This window comes from Pleurodeles waltl, chromosome 12, assembly GCF_031143425.1.
Source record: "Pleurodeles waltl isolate 20211129_DDA chromosome 12, aPleWal1.hap1.20221129, whole genome shotgun sequence".
NCBI lineage: Eukaryota > Metazoa > Chordata > Amphibia > Caudata > Salamandridae > Pleurodeles > Pleurodeles waltl.
In genome coordinates, this window is record NC_090451.1 from 37,249,363 (window position 1) to 37,267,455 (window position 18,093).

General features: G+C 47.6%; 1 protein-coding gene across 1 annotated transcript in view; it reads right to left on the reverse strand.

The window, feature by feature from the left end:
- The window catches only part of MAU2 (MAU2 sister chromatid cohesion factor), a 112,903-nt gene that overhangs the window by 31,497 nt on the left and 63,313 nt on the right, over nucleotides 1-18,093 (reverse strand). Inside the window, exons 8-11 of the mRNA XM_069218271.1 lie at nucleotides 16,954-17,100; nucleotides 5,076-5,166; nucleotides 4,499-4,602; nucleotides 1,437-1,514 (exon numbers count right to left, since the gene is read on the reverse strand). Coding sequence (XP_069074372.1) covers nucleotides 1,437-1,514; nucleotides 4,499-4,602; nucleotides 5,076-5,166; nucleotides 16,954-17,100 — 420 coding nt within the window. The remainder of the gene's footprint in view (nucleotides 1-1,436; nucleotides 1,515-4,498; nucleotides 4,603-5,075; nucleotides 5,167-16,953; nucleotides 17,101-18,093) is intronic.

Here is an 18,093-nt window from a genome sequence, read left to right on the forward strand (position 1 = left end):
AGGGCTTTATTCATTTCTGTTTTATTAATATGTAAAATCTTTTCATCAATGACTTATTTTTGTTTTAACTTTTAACCCACAATAGGAGTGTTGCTAGATATATATTTTTTTTCTAAAGTGTGATTTTTTAAATTGTATTGTACTTGCAATATTCCTCTACTGTTCAGATGTGGCTAAGCTCTATATCGTTATGTATTTCCTCCAATTTATGCTCCATTGTGCTGGCCACACTACATAGGGTGACAACATGAATGTCCTGCAATGTGGACCATGGCCCCACCAACCACTTTCTGACATACATGGTACTACAAGTCAATTAAATGAGCTACAGGATGCCAATTCATATATAGACAGGGCCAGAATTACCAATGACTTTGAATTATTAATGTGGTCTAGAGTGGTTAACAGTCCAGAGCCCACTAAGTATGCATGGATGTTTGGATTTGTATGGAATCAAACCAGTGACCTATAGTTCACACGATTTACAGCAATGGAAACTTTGTCGCTGAACCATTTATCTGATTGTGTTCCAGTCTTTTGTCTAGCACACTTAACAGCAAGCTTTGCTGGTAATCAACATCCCGTGCCATTTACTTTCTGAAAAATGAAACCTCAGTTGGGTAGGCCACTATCGAACGATCAAAACCGTCTGACCAGTTCACCAAAAGTGGACTGTGATTCCAGGTATTTGGAAGCAAAGTCTTGGAATTTTGAGTTTTCTGCCTTCACAAAAATGTCTTCAGTTTCTCTTAGCGATTTCAGAGGTGGTCAAAGTGCATCTTTGCATAAGCTATGATCCAAAAATTAACAGCCAGTCAGCTGCCAGAGAAAATGCCATATAAAGTCGACGGGTCACGTCCAGCGGCATAGTGAACTTTCCATCTCCTGTAAGTTGTTGGGCTTAACTGTTATTTAATTCTAGGTTTTATTTACTTGGAAACAAATAGTTACATTTAGAGGCTGAGAATTCTCTGCAGATCAAAGTGTTTCATGTTCTGGTACCCAGGCACCACTATCCTGTGTTCACGAAAATCAGGGATGTTTTTCCATAATGGAGAACATAATCTGCATGGCCAAGCAATATATTTTATTATTTTTTTAATCACTCTTCTCTGGTTTTGTAGTCACCTCATCAGGGAGGTGGCCTAAAGACCAGAGCATAAAATATATTTTTTCCAGCAGAGTGAATACACGGAAGGGATTATACTTTGAAACCAAAATATGACTGGGTTATGAAGTCAGGCATAAACTCAGAAACAGTAGACCATTAATGAGATTGCTGAATTTATAACCAGCATATTGAATCTTTCGATGCTACATCCCCCACAAGGCCAATGCACCCATACATCTAAAGGAGACAAAAGAATTACAAGAGTAGGTTTCTGTTATTTAAACTCATAGGCAGTATTATGGAATTCATCTATGGTGGTGCTCACCAATAACGTGTGTAGCTGTGCTGCGTGATTCGAGAACAATCTTGGAGACTGCTGACAAAGCTGGCAGACTTGTGAAATCTGTTGGAGGAAGACAAAAAAATAATTTTCTGGAATCCATCTTCCCCTCTAACAAGGTCAAGGGCATACTGAAGCAGAATTATTGATCTCAGCCACACAAAGTTCCACCATTGACAAACTATGTACCAGAGCTATGCCATATTTCGTATCAAACTATTATTTGTGAGAACTTTTTTCATAAAAACAACCACCTCAGTGGAAAAGACACTAATTGTGAGGATCAGGACAAAGCGTCTGTAAGGAAATGCCTCCTTGGCATGGTTACCCCCTGACTTTTTGCCTTTGCTGATGCTAAGTTTTGATTTGAAAGTGTGCGGAGGCCTGCTAACCAGGCCCCAGCACCAGTGTTCTTTCCCTAACCTGTACTTTTGCTTCCACAATTGGCACACCCTGGCATCCAGGTAAGTCGCTTGTAACTGGTACCCCTGGTACCAAGGGCCCTGATGCCAGGGAAGGTCTCTCAGGGATGCAGCATGTATTATGCCACCCTGGGGACCCCTCACTCAGCACAGACACTGCTTGCCAGCTTGTGTGTGCTGGTGAGGACAAAACAAGTAAGTCGACATGGCACTCCCCTCAGGGTGCCATGCCAGCCTCACACTGCCTATGCAGTATAGATAAGTCACCCCTCTAGCAGGCCTTACAGCCCTAAGGCAGGGTGCACTATACCATAGGTGAGGGCACCAGTGCATGAGCACTGTGCCCCTACAGTGTCTAAGCAAAACCTTAGACATTGTAAGTGCAGGGTAGCCATAAGAGTATATGGTCTGGGAGTCTGTCATGCACGAACTCCACAGCACCATAATGGCTACACTGAAAACTGTGAAGTTTGGTATCAAACTTCTCAGCACAATAAATGCACACTGATGCCAGTGTACATTTTATTGTAACATACACCCCAGAGGGCACCTTAGAGGTGCCCCCTGAAACCTTAACCGACTATCCGTGTAGGCTGACTAGTTCTAGCAGCCTGCCACACACCAGACATGTTGCTGGCCACATGGGGAGAGTGCCTTTGTCACTCTGTGGCTAGTAACAAAGCCTGTACTGAGTGGAGGTGCTTCACACCTCCCCCTGCAGGAACTCTAACACCTGCAGTGAGCCTCAAAGGCTCACCCCCCTTTGTTACAGCACCAGAGGGCACTCCATCTAGTGGAGTTGCCCGCCCCCTCCGGCCAAGGCCCCACTTTTGGCGGCAAGGCCAGAGGAAATAATGAGAACAACAAGGAGGAGTCACTGGCCAGTCAGGACAGCCCCTAAGGTGTCCTGAGCTGAGGTGACTAACTTTTAGAAATCCTCCATCTTGCAGATGGAGGATTCCCCCAATAGGATTAGGGATGTGCCCCCCCTCCGGGAGGAGGCACAAAGAGGGTGTACCCACCCTCAGGGCTAGTAGCCATTGGCTACTAACCCCCCAGACCTAAACACACCCTTAAATTTAGTATTTAAGGGCTCCCCAGAACCTAGGATCTCCGATTCCTGCAACCTAAGAAGAAGAGGACTGCTAAGCTGAAAAATCCTGCAGAGAAGACGGAGACACCAACTGCTTTGGCCCCAGCTCTACCGGCCTGTCTCCCCACTTCTAAAGACACTGCTCCAACGACGCGTTCCCAGGGTCCAGCAACCTCTGAAGCCTCAGAGGACTACCCTGCTCTAGAAGGACCAAGAACTCCCGAGGACAGCGGCCCTGTTCACCAAAGACTGCAACTTTGAAACACAGCAGCAACTTTGAAACAACTTGCGTTTCCCGCCGGAAGCGTGAGACTTGACACTCTGCACCTGACGCCCCGGCTCGACTTGTGGAGAACAATCACTTCAGGGAGGACTCCCCGGCGACTGTGAGACCGTGAGTAGCCAGAGTTGCCCCCCTGAGCCCCCACATCGACGCCTGCAGAGGGAATCCCGAGGCTCCCCTGACCGCGACTGCCTGCTCCTCAGATCCCGACGCCTGGTAAAGACTCTGCACCCGCAGCCCCCAGGACCTGAAGGATCCGAACTCCAGTGCAAGAGTGACCCCCAGGAGGCCCTCTCCCTTGCCCAGGTGGTGGCTACCCCGAGGAGCCCCCCCTTGCCTGCATCGCTATAGAGACCCCTTGGTCTCCCATTGATTTCAATTACAAACCGGACACGTGTTTGCACACTGCACCCTGCCGCCCCCAAGCTGCTGAGGGTGTACTTTCTGTGTGGACTTGTGTCCCCCTCGGTGCCCTACAAAACCCCCCTGGTCTGCCCTCCGAAGACGTGGGTACTTACCTGCTGGCAGAGTGGAACCGGGGAACCCCCTTCTCCATTGAAGCCTATGCGTTTTGGGCACCACTTTGACCTCTGCACCTGACCGGCCCTGAGCTGCTGGTGTGGTAACTTTGGGGTTGCTCTGAACCCCCAACGGTGGGCTACCTTGGACCCAAACTTGAACCCCGTAGGTGGTTTACTTATCTGCAAAAACTAACAAACTCTTACTCCCCCCAGGAACTGTTGAAAATTGCACTAAGTGTCTAGTTTTAAAATAGCTATATGTCATTTATGTGAAAACTGTATAAGCTATTTTGCTAATTCAAAGTTCCTAAAGTACCTACCTGCAATACCTTTCATTTGAAGTATTTACATGTAAATCTTGAACCTGTGGTTCTTAAAATAAACTAAGAAAATATATTTTTCTATACAAAAACCTATTGGCCTGGAATTGTCTTTAAGAGTGTGTGTTCCTCATTTATTGCTTGTGTATGTACAACAAATGCTTAACACTACTCCTTTGATAAGCCTACTGCTCGACCACACTACCACAAAATAGAGCATTAGTATTATCTCTTTTTGCCACTATCTTACCTCTAAGGGGAACCCTTGGACTCTGTGCATACTATTCCTTACTTTGAAATAGTGCATACAGAGCCAACTTCCTACAGCGTCCAACTCTCATAAATGACTAAGCTTCAAAACATCTTTGATCAAAAGTGATCCACTGAAGTGACAAGCATGCACCGTACCTCCTGCAGGGCAGTAGCTTTGTGTCCAGTCACCAAGCGACACATAATTATATGTTCCAACAAAATGACCTGGAAGGATGATAAAATTGAACTACTGTCCAACACTGCAAAAAAGATGAGAAATACAAATAAGTTTTACATTTGACAAGCCACAATATAAAATGGTTTGCACACTGGATGATTCCGTTCATTTCATGGGCTGACTGTCAAACAATTTATATTTGTATTCTATTTCCCTGGCTCAAAGTCCAAAATAGGTTCTTTTAGAGAACATAGTTTTATCTTATCCAGCTAAACAAATGCTGCTATAGCATGCGAGTCAGAGAGAGAGTTCAGTGTCCACTGCAGAAAACACTAACAACTCAAACTGGGATGGCAAATTCCCCCCCCCCCTTTTTTTTTTTTTAAGACTGCACAGTTAAAGATAAAATTCTGCCTTTCTCTTAAAAAGAATAAAAGAAAACTGGTTCCCACATTTTCTAGACTACATATGGCACTACAAGGCAGTCTAGCTATGCCACCAGATCAGGGAGACTGATCACACAGTACCAAATAGTTTAAATGCTACGATTCTTACTTTTGAGCTTTTCTAACTGCATGAGTGCCTTGTCCGTGTACTTCTGTGCCTTCTCCAGGTATCCTGCTTGCATGGAGTGCATCACTGTCACCTAATGAGGGTACATATATCATTAAGAGCAAGAAAGCAATCGTCCAGTAATCTTAAGTCTTCACCTACCACAACCAAGCAACATCACTGCCAAATTTGGTCACACTTCCAATGTACTAATTAAACTTATGTTTTCAGAAGTATGAAATGAACAAGCACTTAAACAAACAGATCTGATTTGTTTCAAGCAAGACTCATTTTCTTGCCACCCTGTCGGCTCCATTAGTGAATACATTCCTCAAAGAACAGATTCAGCAGAGGCAGTTGGAGTGGTTTCTGCTTCCACAAGCTAATTTATCAAGGATGGCTAGCCTAACATATGTATTTGTTGAGAAGGCTCACTGTCATGGCATTACCTTTGGTATCTCCCAAACAACCATACTACATTCTTCCCTCATGTAGCTCATTTGGCTCAACCCAAACCTCATTTTTACTACAATGATATCCCTAACCCTTTCCTTTACTCATCTCTAAACCTCATCTTACTATGATCTCCCAATTAACACTTAATAGATTCTTCCCTCTCCTATCCCTCCATTATTATATTCAATCCAACTAACAGACTAACATGTCCACAGCTCAAATTAACTCATATTCCCCCATACGAATCCACCACTAATCCTTCTGGGTTCCGGAGTAGCGTGCTACCTGCCAAAAAGCACTTTGACGTCTCATCATGGGTAGTTGGCACTATATAAATAAAATTAGAGGATGCTTAGGAGTACTATCTATTGGTGATGCTGACCTTGCAAAGCTTTTGTGCACTTTGAAAGCAATGCTAGTCATCCTAGAGGTCTTCTGCATAGTCTTCCTTGTTGCGATTATGCACATATTTTACCCAGAATTCATACAAGTTTGTCAACAATTATTTCTTTTGCGTTTCTGAGATCAGAAGTAAATTGGACTTCGAAGAGCAGATAGCCAATGGCAATTTCTAAAGAGTGAACTCAATCCGATCATCCTGGGCACCAGGTGGTTCACAAGTAGTGGTCTGTGAGGGCAGTTTTCTCTTATCTAATGCTGACTGTAAAGAAATGGCTCCCTGTTGCAGTTACCCCCCACTTTTTGCCTGATACTGATGCTGACTTGACTGAGAAGTGTGCTGGGACCCTGCTAACCAGGCCCCAGCACCAGTGTTCCTTCACCTAAAATGTACCATTGTATCCACAATTGGCACACCCTGGCAGTCAGATAAGTCCCTTGTAACTGGTACTTCTAGTACCAAGGGCCCTGATGCCAAGGAAGGTCTCTAAGGGCTGCAGCATGTCTTATGCCACCCTAGAGACCCCTCACTCAGCACAGACACACTGCTTACAAGCCTGTGCGTGCTAGTGAGAACAAAATGAGTAAGTCGACATGGCACTCCCCTCAGGGTGCCATGCCAGCCTCTCACTGCCTATGCAGTATAGGTAAGACACCCCTCTAGCAGGCCTTACAGCCCTAAGGCAGGGTGCACTATACCATAGGTGAGGGTACCAGTGCATGAGCACTGTGCCCCTACAGTGTCTAAACAAAACCTTAGACATTGTAAGTGCAGGGTAGCCATAAGAGTATATGGTCTGGGAGTCTGTTTTACACGAACTCCACAGCACCATAATGGCTACACTGAAAACTGGGAAGTTTGGTATCAAACTTCTCAGCACAATAAATGCACACGGATGCCAGTGTACATTTTATTGCAAAACACACCCCAGAGGGTACCTTAGAGGTGCCCCCTGAAACTTAACCGACTGTCTGTGTAGGCTGACTAGTTCCAGCAGCCTGCCACACCAGAGACATGTTGCTGGCCCCATGGGGAGAGTGCCTTTGTCACTCTGAGGCCAGTAACAAAGCCTGCACTGGGTGGAGATGCTAACACCTCCCCCAGGCAGGAACTGTGACACCTGGCGGTGAGCCTCAAAGGCTCACCCCTTTGTCACAGCCCAGCAGGGCACTCCAGCTTAGTGGAGTTGCCCGCCCCCTCCGGCCACGGCCCCCACTTTTGGCGGCAAGGCTGGAGGGAACAAAGAAAGCAACAAGGAGGAGTCACTGGCCAGTCAGGACAGCCCCTAAGGTGTCCTGAGCTGAGGTGACTGACTTTTAGAAATCCTCCATCTTGCAGATGGAGGATTCCCCCAATAGGGTTAGGATTGTGACCCCCTCCCCTTGGGAGGAGGCACAAAGAGGGTGTACCCACCCTCAGGGCTAGTAGCCATTGGCTACTAACCCCCCAGACCTAAACACGCCCTTAAATTTAGTATTTAAGGGCTACCCTGAACCCTAGAAAATTAGATTCCTGCAACTACAAGAAGAAGGACTGCCCAGCTGAAAACCCCTGCAGCGGAAGACCAGAAGACGACAACTGCCTTGGCTCCAGAAACTCACCGGCCTGTCTCCTGCCTTCCAAAGATCCTGCTCCAGCGACGCCTTCCAAAGGGACCAGCGACCTCGACATCCTCTGAGGACTGCCCCTGCTTCGAAAAGACAAGAAACTCCCGAGGACAGCGGACCTGCTCCAAGAAAAGCTGCAACTTTGTTTCCAGCAGCTTTAAAGAACCCTGCAAGCTCCCCGCAAGAAGCGTGAGACTTGCAACACTGCACCCGGCGACCCCGACTCGGCTGGTGGCGATCCAACACCTCAGGAGGGGCCCCAGGACTACTCTGATACTGTGAGTACCAAAACCTGTCCCCCCTGAGCCCCCACAGCGCCGCCTGCAGAGGGAATCCCGAGGCTTCCCCTGACCGCGACTCTTTGAACCTAAAGTCCCGACGCCTGGGAGAGACCCTGCACCCGCAGCCCCCAGGACCTGAAGGACCGGACTTTCACTGGAGAAGTGACCCCCAGGAGTCCCTCTCCCTTACCCAAGTGGAGGTTTCCCCGAGGAATCCCCCCCTTGCCTGCCTGCAGCGCTGAAGAGATCCCGAGATCTCTCATAGACTAACATTGCGAACCCGACGCCTGTTCCTACACTGCACCCGGCCGCCCCCGCGCTGCTGAGGGTGAAATTTCTGTGTGGACTTGTGTCCCCCCCGGTGCCCTACAAAACCCCCCTGGTCTGCCCTCCGAAGACGCGGGTACTTACCTGCAAGCAGACCGGAACCGGGGCACCCCCTTCTCTCCATTCTAGCCTATGTGTTTTGGGCACCACTTTGAACTCTGCACCTGACCGGCCCTGAGCTGCTGGTGTGGTGACTTTGGGGTTGCTCTGAACCCCCAACGGTGGGCTACCTTGGACCAAGAACTGAACCCTGTAAGTGTCTTACTTACCTGGTAAAACTAACAAAAACTTACCTCCCCCAGGAACTGTGAAAATTGCACTAAGTGTCCACTTTTAAAACAGCTATTTGTCAATAACTTGTAAAGTATACATGCAATTTTTATGATTTGAAGTTCCTAAAGTACTTACCTGCAATACCTTTCGAATGAGATATTACATGTAGAATTTGAACCTGTGGTTCTTAAAATAAACTAAGAAAAGATATATTTCTATACAAAAACCTATTGGCTGGATTTGTCTCGGAGTGTGTGTACCTCATTTATTGTCTATGTGTATGTACAACAAATGCTTAACACTACTCCTTGGATAAGCCTACTGCTCGACCACACTACCACAAAATAGAGCATTAGTATTATCTCTTTTTGCCACTATCTTACCTCTAAGGGGAACCCTTGGACTCTGTGCATGCTATTCCTTACTTTGAAATAGCACATACAGAGCCAACTTCCTACACTGACCATCTATTTGATCTTTTTTTACTTTTTGCCAAAGGGGTACTTCACGGATGCAACAACTCGGAGTCTGAACCCACTGATGGAAGTACCTTTACTAAGAGCTCTTTTAGAAATGGCATAAACACTCTTTCATGAGACCCACTATGTTCAAGATGTCTGAGTGTATCACATGCAGGCAAGTAGGATCCCAAAACAATGCAAGTAGGATCTCAAAACAATGCAAACAGGAACCACTCCCAACCAAATCTCAAGTTTAACTTCATGAGTGGGAGCCAGAAAGAAGGTGATAAAATCCAACAGCTCATTGGTCAGCTCCCTCTGGCCATTTAGAATGTCAACAGCTTTATATTAGTCAGTGAAAAACTAACGTGGGTGTCCGAACAGATTCTTTGACAATTAAGTCCAAATAAATGTGATCCTTCAGAATTCCCACAGCATCACTGAAACTAGAGCCTGCCAGTGGCCAGTCGTTCAAAAACAGAAGACGTGGGTCTGGACTACAGTACTCTTCAGGATGGTTTATAAAACTACCATTAAAAAAACCTCAATAAGAGATTTGATACAGAGTGAGAGACCAAGCAAGTGCCCAGGTTACATTGCAAAAAGGGGTGAGGTCAGTGATCGATGCACGGTGATAGAAAAATAGCTTAACAGTTCCATTTATCACTTTACTGTTGGAATTCACCCCCTTGATTCAGAGCTGCAGTTTGTCATTTTAGACGGATGTGTCAACTTATACCAGGCTTTTCGGTAAAAAAAAAGCTTATAATCGGGGGAAGGAGCCAAAATGGCGGCCGGGACGGTCGCTTGATCCGAGGGCTCCGTCCCCGGCTGGATGAAAACATCCTGAAAGGCACCCCCCGTAGCCTTGTCGGAGTGGCTGGGACGGCGGTCCGACTGGGGAGGACCGGAGCGTCCGCTGTGTGTAGCGGGCTCCGCGCACCGGAGCCGTGTTTCGTGGGCTCGCGCCGGGTGCTGTGAGGAGCGGGGGGGGGGGGGGTTGCTCCTGCAGCCACGGTCGCGCTCTCGCGTTGCTCGGCCGCCTCTCACTCTTGTGCGTGCAGGCGCCCGGGGGGGCTGAAGTGCCGCGGCCGAGCGGGCCGCACTGAGAATTTTTTTTTTTTTTTTCGAGGCGCGCAAGGCGGGTGCCGGCCCGAGGGGCCAGAGCGCCATCTTGGACGTGCATAAGCCAGAGGAGCACAGAGAAAGGGCATCCCTGCCCAGGAGTGAAGATTCAACGCTATGGCAAATTAAAAGGACGCAGGAGGTTTAAAGAAGGAGCGAGAGGAATGAGGTGAGGAGGGCATCTGGGGGGGTGAAAAAATTCAAACTAACGCTGCGGGGAAGCTCCTGGACTATTGGACATACCCCCCCACCCCACCTCACCATTAATTCAGGGGCGCAAGACCGGTGTGGGCCGCGTGCCCCCAAGAGCTTGGATCCGGTAACCAGCGCGGTGCGGACAGCTGGTGCACGAAGCGGGCACGAGGCCTGCGCTAGACCCCCCCTGTGCTGGGCACCTGACATGACTGTCCTCCACTAAATGAAGCCCATCCGCGGCGCCTGTCGTTTATCATGTGTTGCGGTCTTTCCCACGCGGTGCCGCCTCCCCCGGCCCTCAAATACGCTCCCCCTACAATAGGGGGAACCTCTGGCACCAAGCCCAGCCATCATACAGGTGGGAGTGCTCCCCGCCAGCTCCTACGCTCCCCGCACGCCCCGGTGGGTCCTGCAGACAGTCCCACGAGAACCCAGCGCCGGACCACTAAATTAATCAATGGCTGCAGCGCCTGTCTATGGCTACAAGGCCCCAGGCAACCAACACGCCTGAATAAGGCTATAACATCCCTTGGCATTGCTGGTCAATCTCACGCTCTTAACAACGAATGTGTACACCACGCCCAGGTCTCTCAGTAAGAGTTTAAAACAACGAACTAAGTGGACTAAAAGCGCAAACTCACTGTAGATTGAGAGGAGATCTTGAAACAGCCAAAATGGCCGGCAGAGCCAAAGCAACTAAGAATTCAGACCGAACCACTCAAAGATTAACGTCGGCCGACCAACAATCTAACCCATCCCTACAGTCACTGGAGGGTACACTTCTTGCGCATTCTGCTCAGTTTGAGAAAGTACTGCAGGCAATATTGGACACTAAGTCATCTCTGGAGAGCAGAATAGACGCAGTTGCGCAGGACTTGAACCTTCTGCGAGTGGACCACCGAAGCCTAGCTGAAAAAGTGAAAACAACAGAAGCTGAAATAGCCGACTTAACTCCAATAGCGCAAGGAAACCAAAAGCAGATCCAGCGCATGGATGAGGAGCTGAAGGTACTTCGGAGGAGTTAAGAGGAAATGGAGAGCAGGGCGCGTCGCAATAACGTGAGGTTTCTGGGTTTCCCAGAAAGCATGCAACAACCGCAATCAGAAATTTCCCTAGAGCAGTGGCTAATCAAGGAGGTGTTAAATGGGGCTCCATCTAAGTTTTTTTCAGTTGAAAGGGCTTACAGAATTCGGGGTAGACCCCCGGCCCCTGGCCAGTCCCCCAGGCCATTGATTGCTAGGTTCTTGAACTACAGAGATCGAGATGCAATACTGCAACAATTCCGCAGTAAAGGACCATTCAAATATGAAGATTCGAACATTAACGCATACCCAGACTTTACACAAGAGGTGCAGAACCAACGCAATTCTTTTATCAAAATTAAGCAACGCCAACGGGAACATAACATAAAATATGCCCTGCTCTTCCCTGCCAAACTAAGGGTAGTAATGGAGGACCGCACCCATTTATTCACAAACCCCGAAGATGCCTGGACATGGCTCCACGCCAAGGGCCTAGCACACCCCCGGGAAGACAAGGAAGGGGATGAGAAATGGCAAACTCTTGCTGCACGAAAGCGATCCAAAAGACGCACCAGAGGCCAGCCCAATGACTGGCAAGCAGCAGAAGAAAGAGCAAAAGTGCTAAAAGAGACGCCGTTACACATGCAAAGTCACAGTGCAATAGCTAGAAAACCCCCAGAGCTGGGATCGGACTCAGACACAGCCAGCTCCACATCCACGTTAACAGGAGAACTAGGTGGCCCAAAGGTCACCCCCAGAACTGCTGACGAACTTTAAAACTATACGCACACTCCCAGTGAGACCACCAGCGTTGATGCTTGAAACCCGTAGCTCTGCAGAGACTTTGTGGTACCGCCGAGGTGTGGGGACAAGGTGCCTCCAACAATATGTATCTTTGACATAAACGCTAGATTAAGGGATAGGGGGCGCACAGGGGCGGAATATGATTGGCGGGCGGGGCCAGAGGGAACAAATTCATACCTAGGTGGGGCGCCTGACGAAATCAGCGGACAGTCTGCGGAAAGATGAGAGCCCCCTATAAGAGCCACATCTGAACGATATGAGAATCCCACTATGCAAATCCAACCGGATATGGGTTATTTCACGTTTTTTTAAGTTTAGTAGTTTCACAGTAGTTGAAAGTAGTTTAGGGGGTTTAATAAGGGAAGTAGGGGTTGATAGCCCAGTAGAAACGCAAGCTCCGGAATCACTTAATGCACAAGTTGAACACCTGCGCCCGCTATATTTAAATACCAGCTACAGAATGGCAGTGACCAGATGGGCCAATCCTAGACCCCAGATCCGTAACACAGCAATGCACCCTCAGAATCCCAAATGATGTCTTCCCGCAATAACACTAAAAACCAGTATATCATAGTAACATGGAATATTAGGGGTCTTGGGGTGCTGAGTAAACGGGCCAGAGTGCATGCACGACTCAAACGACTAGGAGTACATATAGCTATTTTGCAAGAGACACACATGTTAGAGGGGGACCTACGCGACCTGCGAACGAAATGGGGAGGTCAGCTGATAGGCACAACATACTCGGCATTCGCAAGGGGGGTGTTGATCTGGATGGCGGCGGGAGTTCCATTCCTCTTGACAGCACACAAGATAGATCAGGGTGGGAGATACGTAGTGGTGGAAGGTAGACTAGACGGCAGACAAATGGCGATGGTCGGGGTATACGCTCCAAACAGTGGCATCACGGGTTTTCTTTCCACTCTCACTCCAACATTGCTGTCCCACCCCATGGCCTTAACCATCTGGGGCGGCGATTTTAATAGTACCCCATCTGCAGTATTGGATAGAACCAGTACCTATTCAAGCTCACTAACCAATAGGAAACCTACAGGTCCCCTGCAAGAATGGGCAAACGTTATGGGACTCCATGACATATGGCGACTAGGTCATCCAGAACAAAAAGAGTATTCATTTTACTCAGTACCACACAACACCCATACTAGAATAGACATAATATGGGGCACTCGCGAAATAGGGGCACTGGTCACCGAATCTGAATATTTAGCAAAGACGCTCTCGGATCATGCGCCTCTGAGAGTAATACTGAACTGGGGTAGGGCACGTCAGGCAGTCCCCACTTGGAGATTTCAGGCGGAGGCCTTACAAGACCAAGCATTCACCGAAATATTGGGGAAGTCTATGAGCCAATATTGGGAAATAAACGCTAGGTCTGCAACAACTCGGGCGACAGAGTGGGACGCCCATAAAGTAGTAACACGCGGAGTATGCATATCCACTACGTGGGGAGTGAGACGCTCCCTACAGGCAGAGATTAGCAAACTAGAGAAGGAGCTAAGAACAGCGGAAAAAGCGGTAGCACTAGGGGAAATTTCCAACACCGTCCTCAAAGAAAAGCGCTCAAAATATAATGAGGTAGATAGCAGACTTCGCTGTCACGACTATAACTACTACTTAACTAGACTGCAAACGGAAGGAGATAGATCAAGCAGAATGCTAGCTTGGCTACTCCGTGAAGATAGACAGCAAGCCCCGATAGGTGCCATTCGCGCGGGCGCGCAAGAGATGGCTACCACACAAGTAGAAATAAACGAGACATTTAGGAATTATTACTCAAACTTATACACTAAACGCACCTTGTGCACAGCTACACAACTTGAGGCTTTTCTTGCGGACTCCCTCCTGCCCCAATTATCACAAACAGATAGAGAAATAATCGAATCCCCCATAACAACAGAAGAAATAGAATTAGCCCTTGCGCAGTTGCCCAGGAACAAAGCACCCGGGACAGATGGCCTCCCTTCGGAATATTATAAAGCTTATCTACCCAGCCTGAAACCTCATCTGCTAGGAGTGTTCACAGAGGCGTGGACTAAAGAAAGCCTACCTATATCCCAAAGGGAAGCTATGATAGTGGTACTCCCCAAACAGGGCCGAGATCATACGGACGTCAAATCCTATAGACCACTGTCGCTTCTAAATACCGACTGCTAAATATTAGGCAAAATATTAGCTAATAGATTGGCCCCCCACATGCACTCATGGATACATACGGACCAAAATGGCTTCATTCCAAAGCGTAACACCTTCCTAAATATTAGCAGAGTGTTGAGTATAATGGGGGACACCCCCCGTGATGCACAGGAGGAAATGGTGCTCTCACTAGACATAGAAAAGGCCTTTGATACTCTGGAGTGGGATTTCTTGTTGGCAACGATGGCGCGCATGGGAATAGGCCCTAATTTCATCCGTTGGGTCCGGACATTGTATTCCAATCCAAGTGCGAGGGTGAAGACGGGCGGGGTGATTTCTGATAGTTTTCCGATTTCCCGGGGTACACGGCAGGGCTGGCCCCTATCCCCGCTATTGTTTGCCATAGCAATGGAGCCATTAGCGGCGAGAATACGCCTCATGGAACACGAATGGGGAATAATTAGAAACGGGTTATACCACACGGTCTCATTATACGCAGATGATGCTTTAATATATATCAGAAATGGCTGTGCAATTATTCCCTCTGTAATATCCTTATTGGCTGAATTCGGAAGCCTGTCAGGCCTTGTGGTAAACTGGGAGAATTCCTGTGTGTTTCCCCTGGCGAAGAGGACTCCCAACAATCAGGATGCCCCTAGGCGAGGGCACCTAAAGTGGTGCCCGACAACATTTAAATATCTTGGGATAAATATATATCATAGCACAGAAGATTTGAGAGACGGGAATTTGGGGAGGGCGCTAATCTCCATAAAAGGCTCCCTGCAATTCTGGAATAAGCTCCCGCTCTCGCCACCCGGCAAGGTGGCGATTGCCAACATGCTGATCCTACCTAGACTGCTATATTATTTTGCGGCCCTGCCGATACTGATTCCCAAAAGCTTTTTTGGCAATTTAAACACAGCTCTACTGCAGCTCATCTGAGGTGGAGGCAGAGCACGGGTGGCACTAACCACGCTACAGCGCCCGCTAGATAACGGCGGCTTGGGAACCCCTAATTTTGAAAGATACTATGCAGCCGCGCAACTTCAGTGGGTCCAACATTGGATCCACAGACCAGAGCAGGCAGAACCCATGAGCTTAGAGCCTCGGCGGAACGGGACCCCTCTCATAAATTGGCTGTCATCTAAGCCCCCCAAAACGGAACAGGTCAACCCATTGCTTGCAGTTGCACATGTGTGTTGGGCTAAATATGTGCAAAAAGGAGCGGATAAGTTTCCGTACTCCCCACACATACCACTCAACTACTTATTGGTGGGGACAGCAGCCGGAATGCAAGCTGCGAGGGTGTGGAGTGAAGCAGGAACACAGACAGTAGGAGACTGCTTTGAGGATGGCAAATTAATGTCGTTTGAGGCTCTCCAGGCCCTCACGGAGATAAGCCCGGGTCAGTTCCTGACATACCACGCTGTATGCCACGAAATAAGGAAAATATGGGGGGCAGGAATTTTGGAACCAGCGATTTCCCCAGTAATTCACCAGCTTTTACAATATAATGACCAAACAAAAATAATATCCAACTTATACAAAACACTTAACAAGACTCCTGAACCACAGGCGGGGAAAGCCTGGGGGAGTTGGAACGCAGTACTCCCCACACCGATCCCACAGGCAGATTGGCCAGAAGTCTTATCCCACACCCGCGGTGTGTCAAGGAATCCCAGATTTAGGTACACTCAATTCAATTTCATGCATCAAACATATCTCTCACCAGCCAGGATAAAGCGTATGTTTCCCGATTCTGAGCCAGTATGCCCAAGATGCAAAACACCGTTAGCACCATTCTACCATATGGTATGGGATTGCCCTAAAATACAAACGGCCTGGGTGGAGGTGGTAGGGGAGGTATCCGAGCTAACGGGGCTTGCATTGATAGCAGAACCCAGGTCCTGCCTACTGGGTCTGAGAAAGAGACCAAAAAAACAAAGATACCTACACAAGTTTATAGACTTAGCCTTTTTAATGTATAAAAGACTAATAGCGATACACTGGAAAGCCCCCAAGGCTCCTGACCTGAAATCCTGGCACTCTCTAATACTACGCTGGGCTCGTACTGAACACCAGGTACTAAAACGTATGGTACGCGAGGGGAGACAACACACAGGGTGCACCACCTGGGAAGATCTGGTAACAAAATTGGAGGCCAAAAACGATGAGATGCCCCCTTGAATGTGGGAACACACACTTGCAATAACTACGACACAAATTACCCTGCAACCCAGAGGACACCCAGGCTCTACAGCATATGCGCATCACCCCCATCCCCCTCTCTCATAGCAACATACCGTCACATCCCCGTTACTGTAGTACCAGCGATACACGAGGAGTAGGAAACATGGGCAACTGCCCGCATTTATTATTTTGAATGGTGCCCTCATTAATCAGCCAGGGAACTAACGCATGCAAAGCTGGGCCCACACTGGTCACGGGCGAATACCTTCATAAGATAAATAGCAAGGATAAACTCATGGCGGGTGTAGTTAGAAATGATACTGTAAAATTGGAAGTGATCCGTCTTGTGATTATTGGGGGGGTGATTGTTAAATGGTTTAGTTACCAGATATTGTACTGGGTTATTCTGTGGTTGAAAATTGAACAATTTGTACTACATGACTGGAACATAAAATCAATAAAAAATATTTTTTTAAAAAATAATGCTTATAATCTGATTCAGATGCACTTTTAGACACCAGCACACTATTTTCTGTAACACATGCATTCCTTGTGACAGAGCGAAAGCAATCGGAAGCAAACTCACCAGGTACACCAATACACACATATGCTCCTTGGGCAGCCAGTGAAAAAGGTCAGCGGGATTGCTGGGTAGGATCTCGTCATCGTGGAGGGTTGAAATGGTCTGGATGCACTGCTGGAGCTGTTTCAAGCATGGCTTGACACTCTTCACCTGTTTCAAGAAGAAGCTATCTTTACACCAGCGATAGGGAGTGGGTTTGAAGGATATTAGTTCAAAGAAAGTCTGAGACCAAATTCTTAAAGGCAGTTGAACCACCTAATCGAAAACATAGCTGTGTCTAGCATCTACTTTTGCATGGCACATCACTTGCTAGATAAAAAATGTAACAAAGTCATGAAAAGGGACACAGTAATGGAATGATGTAGCCCACAAAGTACTGATACTCATCGGATGCATCTCCAAACCTTCAAATGAAAATATGAACTAAAAGGCTAGTTCTGCTCAGCTGAAAGCCACATAGCATAAGAGCTTCTGCTTTAAATTCAGAGAATAAAAACATGACCTGAAACAGTCACATATATAAATCTTGTTACCAACTAAGCTGCTTTGTTGCATTTCATGGGAAGGCACAATTTGAACTGACTGATGTAGTTTACAAGGTTCCTAAATGGCCTCCTCCCAGCCTGCCTTATACAGACCTGAGCAAATCGTAATTGCACCAGATTCCCAACGTGACGTCCCTGACCAACTACACCCATGCCTTCATTACAAGTGCCTTGTCAAATAACGCTCTCTGCCGAAGCACTTGGCCGTGCTGAGATCACAGATACATGGAGGCAAAGAGCCAGTAGAGATCAGGACAGGCACATTGTTAAGTACCACAATTGGCTTGAAATATCTCATTTTTGATCTACAACTCTGGGACATGATACTACAGGTTATAATGATTATCACACCCCTTACTGGGGCACTCTTCATTGAGGCTGAAATCCTGAAAGATTAAGAAAAGGCAAAGGGGGTGCAGCACCACTTTCCCCAGATTAGTAAACAAACAAAGGCAGAGCAGGATATAAAGCCTCACTTGCTTTTAACTGTAAACATGAAAATCTATCCCAAAGTAATCACATATTGAGCTACATTTCTGTTTCACAACACACACAGTTTACTAAACCACAGACTTGCAGGTGACTTTAGGGTGCAAAG